Source organism: Glossina fuscipes, unplaced genomic scaffold, assembly GCF_014805625.2.
Source record: "Glossina fuscipes isolate IAEA_lab_2018 unplaced genomic scaffold, Yale_Gfus_2 150, whole genome shotgun sequence".
In the NCBI taxonomy this organism is placed as follows: domain Eukaryota; kingdom Metazoa; phylum Arthropoda; class Insecta; order Diptera; family Glossinidae; genus Glossina; species Glossina fuscipes.
The window spans coordinates 1,486,748-1,501,630 of NW_023998493.1; the positions used below are offsets into that span (position 1 = coordinate 1,486,748).

At 34.6% G+C, this 14,883-nt stretch overlaps 3 protein-coding genes across 3 annotated transcripts; 1 reads left to right on the forward strand and 2 right to left on the reverse strand.

The window, feature by feature from the left end:
- Positions 1 to 660: 660 nt before the first annotated feature.
- LOC119641494 (enhancer of split mbeta protein) lies at positions 661 to 1,997 on the forward strand. Its single transcript, XM_038040209.1, has one exon. It carries the CDS (start codon positions 1,029 to 1,031, stop codon positions 1,662 to 1,664), a length of 636 nt encoding a protein of 211 aa, XP_037896137.1. The 5' UTR covers positions 661 to 1,028; the 3' UTR covers positions 1,665 to 1,997.
- A 4,275-nt stretch (positions 1,998 to 6,272) lies between these two features.
- Positions 6,273 to 6,980, reverse strand: LOC119641511 (enhancer of split mgamma protein). Its single transcript, XM_038040232.1, has one exon. It carries the CDS (start codon positions 6,930 to 6,932, stop codon positions 6,273 to 6,275), a length of 660 nt encoding a protein of 219 aa, XP_037896160.1. The 5' UTR covers positions 6,933 to 6,980.
- Positions 6,981 to 11,489: 4,509 nt separating this feature from the next.
- LOC119641445 (enhancer of split mdelta protein) lies at positions 11,490 to 12,159 on the reverse strand. The gene has a single exon (XM_038040135.1). It carries the CDS (start codon positions 11,997 to 11,999, stop codon positions 11,490 to 11,492), a length of 510 nt encoding a protein of 169 aa, XP_037896063.1. The 5' UTR covers positions 12,000 to 12,159.
- Positions 12,160 to 14,883: the final 2,724 nt, after the last annotated feature.

The window sequence follows — 14,883 nt, forward strand, 5'->3', positions numbered from 1 at the left end:
AAATAGGCAGATCGGTATGTACTGTATACATGTATAATAAATATATTGTATGCATGTATAGTAAGACTAAGCAACGGGTTAGAGTCACCAAAGCCAATTTTAATAGCATGAACGCACCGCAACACCGTCTGAGCAATAAAAGTACATATAACAACAATAACAGCAACAAGACTACATACAATATAACACAATCATCTTGTTATAGATGGAAGGCATGTGCGCTGCAATGCTTCTGCCGCTGTCGTTGAACACTTAAAAGACCCCAATCAAACAGTCATGCTAGCAACATTAAGTCGCACACAAACAATCAAGTTAAGCGACCAAGCAAGCAAGCAAGCAAGCAAGCAAGCAAGTAAGCAAGCAAGCAGGCAGGCAGGCAGTCAGGCAGTCAGCCAACCGTCCAACAAACTGTCGTGAGAAATCGACTACGGAATAGTTTCCCACGGTATAACAATCACAACACAAGTCGACTCGTTCATCGTTTGCCTTTGTGTGGTTAGCATACATATACATGCTCGTTTGTTTTTGATTGTTGTTGCTGCTGTTGTTGTGCTGCTTTTTAGTGGCAGTTATTGGTGTTGGTTGCTGTAGTCTTTTTTTTCTTCTTTTTTTTTTTTTAAATACTGTACGTATATACATACAAACATCATATGAATTATACGACGTCGTTATGGTGCAGAGAGTGTTTGGTATAAAGTATAAAAAAATATTCTGTGCGTGCGGATACACGAGGGGTATGACGTAAATTTGAAACAACAGCTTATACTCATAGTATAGGACCGGACTGAATGAATATACTACTGACTCGATGAAAACGATATGCAGGCGGCCTCTCGTTCTGGCTTAAGTGAGAGTCGCGCTCTTCGAGTGTTTATAAAGTCTTGTAAGCGCAATAAACGAATCACTCTAAATATAGTCGTCATAGCGAGAACGTCGTCTCATCTCCTTGCTTATAGTTTGTTTAAGTTTTGTGGATTACTTTTGTTAGAAACAAAAAAAAAAACACTGCAACAACGATACGAAAAAGAATGGTGCTCGAAATGGAAATGTCTAAAACGTATCAATACCGTAAAGTTATGAAACCGATGTTGGAACGTAAACGTCGTGCTCGTATCAACAAGTGCCTGGACGAGCTTAAGGATATAATGGTCGAATGCTTAACGCAAGAAGGCGAACATATTACGCGTTTAGAAAAAGCTGATATTTTGGAATTGACCGTTGAGCATATGAAAAAGTTACGCGCTCAAAAACAATTACGTTTAACGGCCAGCAGTCAGGATACAAAACTGACGATAGCTGAGAGTTTTCGTGCTGGTTATATACATGCCGCCAATGAGGTATCTAAAACTTTGGCTTCGGTACCGGGTGTTAGTGTGGATCTTGGCACTCAATTAATGACTCATTTAGGGCATCGTTTGAATTATTTGCAAGTGATTGTACCAACAACTGTACCACCATTGGGTATAACAGTTAGTCAGCAGACAACGCCTACGCAACTTGGTGTTATAGTTAATCAAACTCAATTGGCTTCAACTTATTTTGCTGTCAATAGTGGCAATGATGCTGTCCTTATTACACCGCCTCCTTCCGAATGCGGTAGCAGTGAACACGGTGGTTGCAGTCCGGCGCCTAGTGATTCTGGTTCTATGTGGCGTCCTTGGTAAATAAAACGTCAAAGAAGGGTGCACTTAAGGCGCCTATGTCCTTTATATCCAGTTGGCACTGGAGGATTTTAAAGAGCAAACTTTACCTAAAGCTCTACGCGAATATGTGAAGTTTTTGTCAAAGCGACTTCAACGACTCCTTGGTAAAGCCGGTAAATTATATCCCTTTCTAAAGGAATTTTTACTGACCGCTGCAGTATTATAAATGTTAGAAGACGTACGAGAAGTAAAGTTTAATGAAAAAGAAAACTTATTTTAATAAAAAAACCACGATAATTAAATTGAATATAAATTTTTTTATTTTGTTGCTTTCTATTTACTCGTATATGATTTCTCAAGCACGTGCTTGTTTTAGAACACAATGAAAATTAAAGTACGTTGTGAGTTTATTAGGCTTAACTTTCTTATTTCAAAGAAGATGCTCTCGCATTACAGAAAAAATGTTCAATCAAGATCAGAATAGGAGAAATTTCAGGTCGTTTTAGTCTGGACTCTCACGGTTTTCTTGTCTTAAAGAAAGATTTAACCCTTCTTACTTTGCAAACAATTTGATTCGCATTCTACTACTCTTGTAATAATTTCCTTGTAGCCTAACCTAAACCCAACAAACTAATATAAGTTGCTATCACTTGTGTTATTCTTATTGTACCTCATTTTCATCCGTTTTCATCAAATCGCGCTTGTTTATTAATATCGCTTCAAATCAATAATTTCGTTTTGCCTATAATCTCTTTGTCATCTAGAAAAAATTATGAATTTATGGTTAAAGTCGCATAAATAAATACCTAATGTATATATATATATATATATGTACATACATATTTGGATGCATGTAAAGCCATAAAAACTTGGTGGCACAATGAGCGTGTGCCATTCATTACTGCATAAGAGCGGCTGTCTGTGAACTAAACATAAACCGGATTCAACTAAATTTAATTCTTGATAACAGTTTGGAACGTCCGTCGTCGTCGTTTTTGTCGTTACGTTGTTTCGTTTGTCCAACTAACGCATCCGTTTAACGTTCGTCGCAAGTCGAAAATCACTTCTTTTTTTTCCTGTACCTGTGCTTGTATACCAGCGACTATGGCAGCAGAGGGATCGAACTTTATTTTTCTTTCTTTCAAGCAATAACTCTCTGGCAGCTCTTGTGTGTACTGAATTTCATATTAGGGTTTTTTTTTCTTTACAAACATTTTATGTGTATTTTATGTCTATCCAATGCCTACTTGCATACATACGCGCGTGTGTGCGTGCGTGTGTGTGTGTGTGTGTGTGTGTGTGTGTGTGTGTGCGTATGTGTACATATATGTATGAACAAAAGTGTATGTAACCGTATTGCTAAGCTTGCCGCAACTTGTCTCGTATCTTGAAATTAAAAAGGGCAGGTGTGTCGATCGTGTGAGAACCACGTTCCAAACCATTTTCTCACGATCGTCACTTTGATACAATGCTTTCTTGCTACACTTCTGCAATAGCACCAACAACAACAACAGTAACAGCGAAAAAAAAGCTATAGCTCTATAGTTGCCTGTGAAATCATTCAGTGAGGGTTAGTTTCATATATACAACGGCATACAAAGATAAGCATGAATGATATACAGTTTGTACTGTATATATATATATATATATATATATATATATATGTACATATACAAATATCTACAGATTATAGACGGTAGGTTTAGTTTACTTTTTTCTCGTTTGCTTTGTTATTTCATTTCGTCTTTGTATCTTGAGATATTTAATGTATATCTTTTGGATTTCTGTTTGACTATGCTTGATTGGGTGTGTGTATATGTTTATGGTTGGTTATATGAGCGTTTCCCCCTTGCAGTGTCAGCGCAACGGCTAGTCATAGAATGTGTTGTAATTATTGTTAACTTAAGTATAGATGTATTATTTAATAGACAATTTTTCTTAAATGATACGATCCCTTAAATATCAGTCTATCAACGTTAACAATACATTTGGGTATTTTATAAATTAAATCCTTTACCTTAATTATACATAGACAGTCTGGCGGCAGATTGATGGTCTTGCATTTTAAATTTTCAATATATCTTTTTCATATCCGCCAAAGTGAGTTCGTCGCATTTTTTCAATATCGGTTCCCCCATAAAAATATGACACTTAATATTTTTGATCATGCTCTATCAAAGTATTATTTATCAATCTGTCGAAATCACGACAACCTCAAAATATTGTCTGGTTCCAACTCTTTCACTTTTTCCAAAATGCAATTTTCAAGCCTTTGGAATCTTCAATTTAAAACGTAAAGTTTCCAAAGTGGATTAAGATTTCGCGCACAAATATCGAAAAAATCTCTATAAGTAAAGCAACAAATATAAATACGATCTTTACTTTACCTAATTACTTGTGAGATGCTGGACAATTGTAATAAATCAAACTTGAAATATATGCTATATACGCTATCTACCATGTAATATGATATGTAACATATAGGGAAGAATTCGCTCTGATGTGCTATTCGACATCGCGCATAAAAACCTGATATTGTTTATTCATTCATTTATGTTCTATTTTGTTTATAAATTTACAAAGTATAGATTTAAACAGATTGCCGGATAACTTACATCGTAAGCTCGCCTATATTGAAAATTCTACCGCAATTGCGAATTCACGACCGTAGAGTTATTAGCCGCGATCTTTTTTGCCTATTCGCCTACTCATGCTAAATAAAAGCTTATGACTATCACTTATTTGCAAAAAGACAGTATGCATGCACGTCTGCGAAATACTGTACGGAATTGCTAAAATAAAGTTATAAGTAAACAAATATTGTTTCACATTAGTAATGCAATATTTGCACCCAAGGTTGATCAAGTCCTTCATATAATATCTGGCGATTGTAGCATGATGTTCAGCAAATTTATCGGTTGCTTCTCCTCACAATATCAAAGCATTTGGAGCTGTGAGGATTTTTAGAATTTCCCAGAAATACTATCCATTTTTTTTTTTTTTATTGATCGGCCACTGCGGCCTGTGTGTTACGGAGATTTCTGCAACGAAGGTAACGGAAAAATCTTTCGACCGTTGCGCTTATCATATTGTAACCTATTAATAATTTTCTTTCTTTTTCTTTTTTTTCGGAACGATATAAAACAGTTTAAACTATCCACGATGTAAACTTAATGGAACGACCGAGGTAACGCAGAACCATGCAAGAATAAACGAAGAATGTAATGTAACGAAATCCTATGGAAAAAATCCTTAACCAACAGTCTTGAATTCTTAGCAATTGATAAGCCTAGATCACAATATTCGAATATAGTTTAGTTTTAAAACAAAACGAACCCGATTGCTTCATCAAAGTAACTTGCATTAAAAGTTGGCTCCGATCTGTCTCTACTCGATTAGTCGATGAATTCCAAATTTCAAACTACTGCCCATCATAAATATCCTACATCATCATATAGTTCTTCACATGATGACTTTTCAAAATAATGGGAAGTGTCCGGAAGGGTCCGATCCGAACCCTTTTCAATACGTACCGTCCGTGGGATAAAACAGTTTATCAAATTTCTTCAAAATATTTCAAAAATTACGTCGTGTAGTTTGAACACAAGAAAACAAGATGGACAGATGGACGGATAACCCTAACTTCTTCTGGATGTTGCATGCATCCCTTGTACCACAAATGATGTGTAGTAATTACCAAAATATATAGTAATTAACAAAAGTATAAGGAAATATTTTGTTCCTTGCTGTTTTTACACTCATCACTGAAGAATGAGGAGTGTATTCATTTTGTGAAAACGTTTGCAATACCTAGAAGAAAGCTACACAAAATAGATTGTGTATCAAAATTTCAAAAACCCTATAGAGTACATAAATTCTTGGCCAGTTTCAAATTTGGGTACGCCCGTCTATTCGTCTGTCTATCTGCGCAACTGTGTACTATCTGTGATAAACATTAGCGAAAATGAAGACACTGCCTACAAATTTATAAAAGAATTTGGAAGTGACTTAAACTTTTCAAAGGGTATGGCCACGACGCCCACACGCCTGTTCCACAAAAACTTTTATTTTGTAAATAAATAAAAAAATTGACCTACCCACCACATATTATAAAGCATGGAAATTTAGTTCTTTTACTTTTCTTTCTTGTTCTTTTTACGATAACGATGATGGGTAAAAAAAATATAATTTTTTTAATTGTGTTTTCTAAGTTCCATTCAATCCGTTTAATGTAGGCAGGTTTTTCGCATTTTCAAATATTTCAGTTAAGAGAATTGCAACAAGAGAAAGTATTCCGACGAATAGATGAACTCACATGAATCTAATCAAAATCTGCATAGCTACCAAAAGCCAAAAACGAAAAATTGATTTTTTGATTACGTAATATTCTTTTTAATACAAAAGATTTTTTCTAGACTTAAATTTATGAAACGATCATTTAAAACTAAAACTATCACATGATATGCGGCGTTATTCTTCAATTCGAAGAACGCATTATTATAATGGTAATATGGCTAATAAAGCTTTTCAATTTATTGTACTGGCGGATTTAAACTTCTTAGTAAATTCCATTGGAAGACAATGACTTAGTAGTTTGCCCGACGACTGACATTAATGAATTTTACGGTGCTACCATGGTCGCCAAACATTTTCTTCTTCTTCTTCTTCTTCTTCTTCTGCGTCGTTTGCATCGACGCTTGTGACATCTATTGGCGTACTCGGGCAGGTAGTTAGCAATGGGGTAAAACGTTTTGTACTGCATAAGCTCGAGTCTGGGCTGCTGGCATATCCTGATAAAGGCGAAATTGGTGCTGAGTATTGCTTACGCTGGCAAGTTGTTGCTATATGCACGGAAAGCGGTGAAGTAACCGGCAGTGATGGTTTAACAGGCGGTTGCAGTTGATTTAGCCGCTGTCCAAGATGTGTCATTAATTTCGTACCAATATTTACATTAACTCCAGGCAATTCGGAAAGGGAACGGGATACTTCGTTAACGGCGTGTATATAACCGGAACGAAAACCTTCAGCTTGCGTCATGGATGAGCTATTGTTACCATTAAGTTTACGATTCTGTTTCATTCTCTGAAGGTGGGAAACTGTAAGTTCAAGAATATCGGCTTTCTCTAAACGGGTAACATGTTCGCCTTCCGACTCCAAAGTGGCTACCATTAGATCTTTCAATTCATCCAGACATTTATTAATACGAGCACGTCTTTTACGTTCCAGCATGGGTTTCATTACTTTACGATACTGATATGTTTTCGACATCTCAGAAATTTCAGTTGACATCTTGTATAAAAGGTATAAAAATTCTGTCCTGTTATGTCTTCACTAGCTGAGCAGAGGATAAAATACTGATTGTTGTACCATTGATAAGAGACTTTTTATAACAAATTCGCTCAGCCGTAAGCAACCCCTAATTACAGTCAAAGAAATAAATAATGCTCTGAGTATAGTCGTTAAGAAAGAGAGAAAAATTGAAGAGAAAAAGAAAAGCAGAGAAAATCTCAAGACATGCTGGTGTAACCCCTATTTGAGAAATGTGTGTATGTGTGAGATTCCAAATAAGACTATCGTTATGCTGTATGTTTTGGCATTTTATTGTGTTCGCTCATTTTTAAGAACCCTTATCGTTTTACGTTTATTTTGTTCAGGATTCCAACAAACGTAAACCAAATTTTGTGTATTGGCATGCAATAAGGACCCCAGTTCTTTTACCGTGGGAAATAATTTTTCTCACGCATGCAGAGCTCACCTGGCCTTAAAATCTAGTAAAATCGTTTAATGTACGGAAGCAGTCCTTTTATTATGATCATGTGAATTTTTAAAATTACTTTAAGAAAGTCACACCGATTTTTTTTCTCAGTAGATAGGACAGCTGTTGTTTTTACAATTACGTTTGTCGCTTACGATAGATGAACGTTTGGGTTGAGGAAGATCTCTTGCCTTTTTTTTTTTAGGCCTTTTGCTCTTTGGCTTACACGCGTTGACATGATGTAGGCTTATGGGCTGAATTGTGAATTTTTTAATTGCAAACGATGCACGCCATGCGTGTGAGAGGCATTCGTATAAAGGCGACTGAAAGCATTAAGCTTAAATAATCCTGGTGTTGTTAATCATAACGTGAAGAAAATTTCTGATTTTCATTTATCAATACCAATACCAATAGCGACTCTGTAAAGACGCAAGTACTGTTCTAATGGTTTATCTTCTCAGGGTTCGTGACTTGCGCGTATTAAACGCACGTTATAGCACGCTGATCGTACTCGAAGAACGCGGTGACAGTATTCCGTAGCTTACTAAAATTAATTCTGGGCTGTTCTAATGTTCGCCAGTCTGTTCTTTCCTCATCACTCATCGATACGATAATATATAAAAATAAATTCGTTACCCGAACTATATATTGGTTACAATAATTATTAGATAAAATTTCCAAGGACTCATTATACTCAAGATGTACTATTATTACCTTATTCAGATACTTTTTAGACTACGCCAGTTGAGCTTTAAGATTGGAAAGCGCTCTATTCGCTTCCCTTTACTATGTAGTAGAGATTGGTCGTGACTCTACATCAATTATCAATGTTTGTTCTTGTTGATTTTTTTAAAGCGTGACTTCTCGATCTAAGAACAGAATCCTTACACTTTACGAAACACTACGACCCAAACAAGAAAAAAGACTGCGGCATACGAGGTATTGTGGCTTGCTTTTCCAGCAAAATGACATAGGCATTGATGATGCAAAAACCTGCCAGGAAGCTTTAACGGCACTCAGACTCTACATAAATAGCTGCATCGTCTGGCAGCTTATTGTCGTTCCCATCAGCTCTAGGTTATCAAAACAACGGGTCTTTTTGGGGATAATAGCGAAGGACCAGATATCCTTTGGTGCGGCATACATATTTTAAGAGAGATGTGAGATAATATCCTTTGGTACAATTTTTTAATGGTATCATATCACAAGTCAGAACTCTTTGATTGATCTATAAACGGTGGCATTCTATAAAGATCAGCTATAAATAAAATCAAATCATGTGTTTGAAAAAAATCTATAACATTATATATGGCACTTCCTCATTAAAAGAATTTGAATTTTTTTTGAATTATTATAATTTTCTACGTCGCGTACCTGTTTCTTTTGATTCACAGAAAGGTAGCGTGTTGGGTTAAAACTATATCGTTGAATTAATAATACGTGCCCTACGTGGGTCAAATTCGCTTAAGTCAATTTTCAGGTCCAATTGTTATTATGAACGAAATTTCAATAGGAAATATTGAAAATTAAGCCTTTTTACTATACAATGATTAAGTTTCCGTACACCCAGCTACGTGGCAACGCTTTTTAAAAATTTCTCCATTCGAAATTTCGAAAATCACAATTATTTCGAATAACGATTTATTAAAATAAAAAGTTGTATGGGTAGTGGTCGAAAAAGTGGTCCGATGCGAACCATTTTCAATAGCGGCCAAGACACGTCACTACGCCATATTTCACCAAAATATTTTAAAAATCACGACCTGTCGATTCAACACAAGAATACATTAGACGGAGAAACAAATTGAAATCGATTCAGAAAGTGAATTTGAATAGGTCGATGTAATAGAAGGCAGGTCCAACTCAAGTCCTTCGGGATGTCACAATCAACCGCACAATGTACCCTGTAACGCAAGTTGAATGTAAGAATTTTGTAAGAATTTTGAACAAGGTACGTCCACTTGTGTAAGGTTTGCGCTATTCATGTGGACAAGGAAGTATGAAGCATATTAAGTAAGAAATTAGTAAACCAATTTACCAAATTTCAGTGTGGTTACTTTTATCTTCAAGATGTCCTATACGCATTATTTTTTATTTGTATCAAATGATTGACTCCGACTGTTACCTCACTAACATAGACTATTGGCATAATATTGGCGAAACGCGATATTCTGTTCCATATCTTACCAGGTTTCGAGTATTGCTCTGCACTTGTAATATTCCTTGCCGATATTGCCTGAAGAGGTTTGAATTACTATCAGAGCTTAGTAGGGATAATAAACTTTTTCATTAAATGCACCCTCCATAAAACGTCGTCATGAAACTGCTTTCTTTCTGAAGATACTTAATAGATTCAATTTGTCTAAGAATTCCCGAACAATTCGTCTAAGAAAGGCGCTCAATTTGGGCCATCGTTTAATGCACAGGAGGAAAACTCCTTCGCATTTCTTGTTGACATACTAGGCACATGTTAAACTAAGTCAGATCAAATTTTTTGCAAGGCTTTTGACATATTTCTAAATGCAAACATTGCCTGAATGTGCGTAATATTAGACTGACTTCATAAAAACGCAACGGAAAAGAATTAATCTTAAAGTCTCTATAGAAAGAACAATCCTTTAAAATTGAATTTATTAGGTGAGCTGTACTTTTCGCTATGAAATACGCCTACTTTTTTCATATAATTTGCTGCCCCTCTTTATTTCAAGGCTTTCAATATTAGAGCCTAACAAGTTAAGCTACTCATTGGAATGTGAAATTTTTCTCTTCTCTCCGACAATAGCTTCCTTCTTTTCTTTAATGACAAAACTGGGCGCAAATAATCATTTGCAGACAACTTCGTAACCAACATTTAAACAGATAAAGTATCGCATTTGCCATTTGCATAAAATTCGCAGTCTTCAGCGAAGCTAAATGCCCTAGCTAGCTAATACTCACCCCACTTTTAATGCTAGAATTTATTCTTTTGTCGAATTATAACAAAAATAATAACATTTTATTCAAGCAGTCCTTCGCAGTTAATTCCTTAACCCTTAAACGTATGTTGATGTAATTGCGGTCGTATATTTATAACTTTATCTATCTTTACGAAGCAATCGTGCGTATTTTTTTTTGTTTATATATGAAAACTAAGTGAAATTGGTATGTAGACAATTGGCAACAGTATCCATTTAAGGACTAACTTTTTGTAGTCGATCTTATTAGGTCAACTACACCGTATATTAATATTCGACACTGCATTATTTAATGGTTTTTTTACCAAAATTACATTATTTATTACAGTCCGTTGGTCGCGGTCTACGATTTATTAGTCATTGTTAGGAAAACCCTTGTCTGCACACATAAATTATATAGTGTTTTGTAAAATGAGTTTTTCACATTATATCCAAGAAGTTTCCGAAACAAACTCTGCCGGACTATACTATTTAACGGAGTTCGCGAACAAAAGCCACGCTGCAGTTACTAAAAATTGTTGATGTTTATAACTTGAAAGAAGTCCATTATTGGATTAGTGCATTTCCATTTTTCATAATTAAACTTTATGCGTTCCGCTTGTCGAGCTGCAATCGTTAATAAAGCCTGTTAGCTGAAAAATATGGCAAAAAACGTATCATGTGCAGCAGAGTTTTTTCACTAATCGAACTGTAATGTAATGCTTAGATTTCAGTAATCGGCGGTAATAAACCTGTTTTGTAGGTGTCCATGAAACGGCAAAAAGAGAAAAATCCCAAATGTTTATATGTACAGTTTATAGCAAAATTTATTTATGAATTAAAAGGTTCGAATATCTTAGGGAAGACACAATGTATTGTTTAGATATGCAATATAAGCAAAAGCTATTGAAGTGAGATCCTTATAGTAGATGGAATAACTTAAAACTATCACAGATTTTAATCATAAATGTTATGATAACTTCATTTCATTTTAATATCAATTTAACGAACGCTATTTAACTTATGCAAAATGGTATAATATCTCGATGCATGCGCCTATGGAGTGTACGATGATGATCCTAAATTCTAATAAAGCTTATTATGAGTTGATTCCAGCTAAGTGCGTTGTCAATAGTTACTTGATGCTAAATCAGCCGTCTACCATGGACGCCAGACGTATGATTCCTTGAATGGATTTGCTTCTTTTTCCAAAGCTTGTGGCTTATTATTATCGATTTGTTTACTATTATGGCAATTTTTTAGATCCTTTAGTTGATAGCCCAAATGTTTCATGAGGCGCGTCCCGAATTTAACATCTAAATCCGGTACTGTATTGAAAACTTTTGAAACTTCATACGCAGCTTGAGTATAACCCTCACGAAACTTTTCTCTGTCGACCACTAAGCAAGTTCCGTCTGTGATTGTGTGCTTAAAATCCGTTTTATTATTTCTTTGGGCTTTCAAATAATTCACAGTCATTTCCAATATATCGGCTTTTTCTAATTTATTGATATGTTCACCTTCCGCCTCCAGAGTATCGATGATTAATTCTTTTAATTCATCCAAATAAAAATTCATGCGAGCACGCCGCTTTCTTTCCAGTAGCGGTTTCGTTACTTTACGATAGTGTTGTGTTCTTGTCATTAATTTCTGTCCATCAACGGCCATTGCGCGATAATTACGTACCAATAAGTAAATGCAGAGACTTAAACAAATGTTAACCGTACGGTAGCCAGTTTAAAAGTGATGTTGCCGTGAGGTAAACGATCCCTTTTGTAGAGAGTACACTTTATCGGAAAAAACACCCCTTAAAGCGTAGTCTATATTGTAACCTGTGCAACTAATTCTCAAAAGAGCTCTCTTCAACTTAATACGTAGATCAGTGGTTGGTTACACTTAGAAAATTAATGAAATTTGTTAGAGAAAAAAAAATTTTTTAAAAAAAGGCACTTTTAATCAAGCGAAAACATAAGGCGTTTTATTAGAAGTGGCCGAGAAAGTGATCGAACTCGGTCGGAAAGCGATCGTTTTTGGGTCAGAAGACATTTGTTTCCAATTCAATCAAAAAATCTAATATCGTCAAAAGATCCGAAAAATTCTGGCCTGCAGGTTGAGCACAAGAAAATAAAACAGACAAACTTGGATCGATTCAAAAAGTGATTCGAAATAGATCGCTAGAATAAACGTTGGATATAGGACATAAAAATGGAAACTCAAAGAAACGAAAATGTTAATGCGTTTTTTCACTAACTTCTATATCTACTGATCCTTAGTAGCTATTCATCTCAAGGATAAAACGATTAAAATACGATCCATCCGTTAATCTTTGCATTTCAAGCTTCGTTGTAAGGTGCCAATATGTTCAATTTAGTCTTCAGCTAATCTTCAGACGGTAATAGTGGGGATTTTTTTGGCGATTAATTTTGAAGGAAATCCGACCTCTATCGGAAAAAGGCAAGTAACAATGAGTTCCAAGTTCAAGCCGTCAACTACTAAACCTTTCTCCCTAGATATTTTGTAGTACTCGTAAGCGCTGCTCTTTTCGTAGAACATTTTTACTTTGACCATTTTGCAATAAAAATACTAAACGATCTGAGTTTTTTTTTGCGTGTAATAGTTACTCTCGTGTTAAACACACGTTTTTCTTCGTTGTACTCGTGTACCTTTAAACTTTTGAATGAAAGGACTTATTATATTGAATAGAGTCTCGTGTTCGGCTGCATGTTTTCTGAATGATTGGTGATTTGCAGCCGAAATTCAATCGTGTGTTTTGCGTGTAACTAGCTGCGTGTCTTTATTTTTCGTATTTCGTATATTTTTGTTGTATTTGTTAGGCTTTACTTCCTCTACGGTATTGAATTATTTGTACAGAAAGAAGTTTTGCCATAAGTAGTAACTAAATATATTTGTTGCAGAGGGTCGATCGTAAAATGATGAATCTCAGCAGTTGTGTTTTATAGAAGATTATATTGGAAGAGAATATCGTGAGAAAACGTTCTTCCCACGTTCAAATTCCCACAGTCAATTCCACTGCCTAAGAAGAGTCACCTGCTACTCTTACTCTACGACTGACATCAAAATGTACACACATTATTATTATTATTTTTTTTTTTTTTTTTTATTATTATACAAACCGTTTTTACTTTTGAGTGTCGTTTGCTCCCTAAGTATTTCTAATTTGATCGAAAAATATATTCTTTGTCAAGGAATTTTTTCGATAAACAATTGTTTTTAGGGTTGATTTTTATTTTCATTTTGTTTTTGTTATTATTTTATTTTTTTTTTCTCTTTAAGATATTATCCATTAAAGGGGTGAATAAATTCTTCCGTTCATTTTATATTTATATTTATTTATAGGCGAATAAAATAATAATCAGGTGCTGATGCGTATTTATGAGTACTGTTCAACGACTTTGTTAAGAAGCTGATTTATTGCAAACTCTTAATTAAAAGCTTTAGGGAAATCCTTCTTTTCGGTTAGTTTAAGTAAAATTTTAAATTTTTATTTAATCAACGTCCAATAAAATCTACACCAAGTATAACATGTTAATAATAAAATTTTACTCTTCAATTAATCTAGTTTAAGAGAGTGATTTTGTAAAAGATGGTGCATGCATTCTACTTAAAATTTATTTAAAAGTAGGGCGTTTTTGATGGTTATAATCAGCTTAATTGATGAATGTTCTATTCATCTATACATACGTGCGTTAAAATGTTACATTTCCATTTTACTTCGTCTGTCAATTGTTAAAGCGGTTCCTTTCTCCAAAACCTTGAATGCGCAACCTTTTCTCATATTAAAAGCACTCTACTACTATATAGAATAGAAACCGCATCATAGGAACAAAAGTATTTTTAAAAGTATTAAACTATTATGGAATATTTTATATATAACAGCGATATTCGTTTAAATACAAGTTATTATATTCTTACTTATTTGATTATTTATAGTGTAGTACATGTATGTTATGAAAGTTGTGCTTTATACAATTTAAGTGAAGTTAAAAGTCTGATCAAGGGGTTGAATAAAGTTGAGTGTTTACAGCTCGAGAAATTCATTTAAGTCGTTTTAGTCATTTTCTCATTTCCTTGACCATGTTTTAATTATCTAGCAATTGAGTTATTAATAAAGCACAAACATACAAAGCTACCCGTTAATAGGTGATTACATTAAGAATAGAGATCAGCGATTGGCTAGATCCGGAAATACAGATAAAATTAGTTGTGAATCAATATAACTAAGAGTAAAAAAAGAAAGTGTAGCGCAAAACGAGTATGAAATAATAAAAAAAGTGCAAAGAAAGAACGCTATATGTGCTTGTGGTTGACCTTAGTTACCCACCACCTCATGCTCTTACTAATTATACACGTGCCAGCCTGCTTTTCATCCTGAATATTTGATTGAACTAAATTTCGTATTAAAGTTTATTTGAAGTCGCCCATATAAATGATTATACTTTGCTTTCTCTTAAAGTTCTTTGGTTTTTTTAATTGCGAATAAGTCCAAATTCTATAAAGGAAAAGGAATACCAAAAAGAATTAAGAAAATAAT

Excerpts from the sequence above, each read along its gene's own strand:
- LOC119641494 (XM_038040209.1), top strand. The coding sequence starts at position 1,029 with ATGGTGCTCGAAATGGAAATGTCTAAAACGTATCAATACCGTAAAGTT.
- LOC119641511 (XM_038040232.1), bottom strand. The coding sequence starts at position 6,932 with ATGTCAACTGAAATTTCTGAGATGTCGAAAACATATCAGTATCGTAAA.
- LOC119641445 (XM_038040135.1), bottom strand. The coding sequence starts at position 11,999 with ATGGCCGTTGATGGACAGAAATTAATGACAAGAACACAACACTATCGT.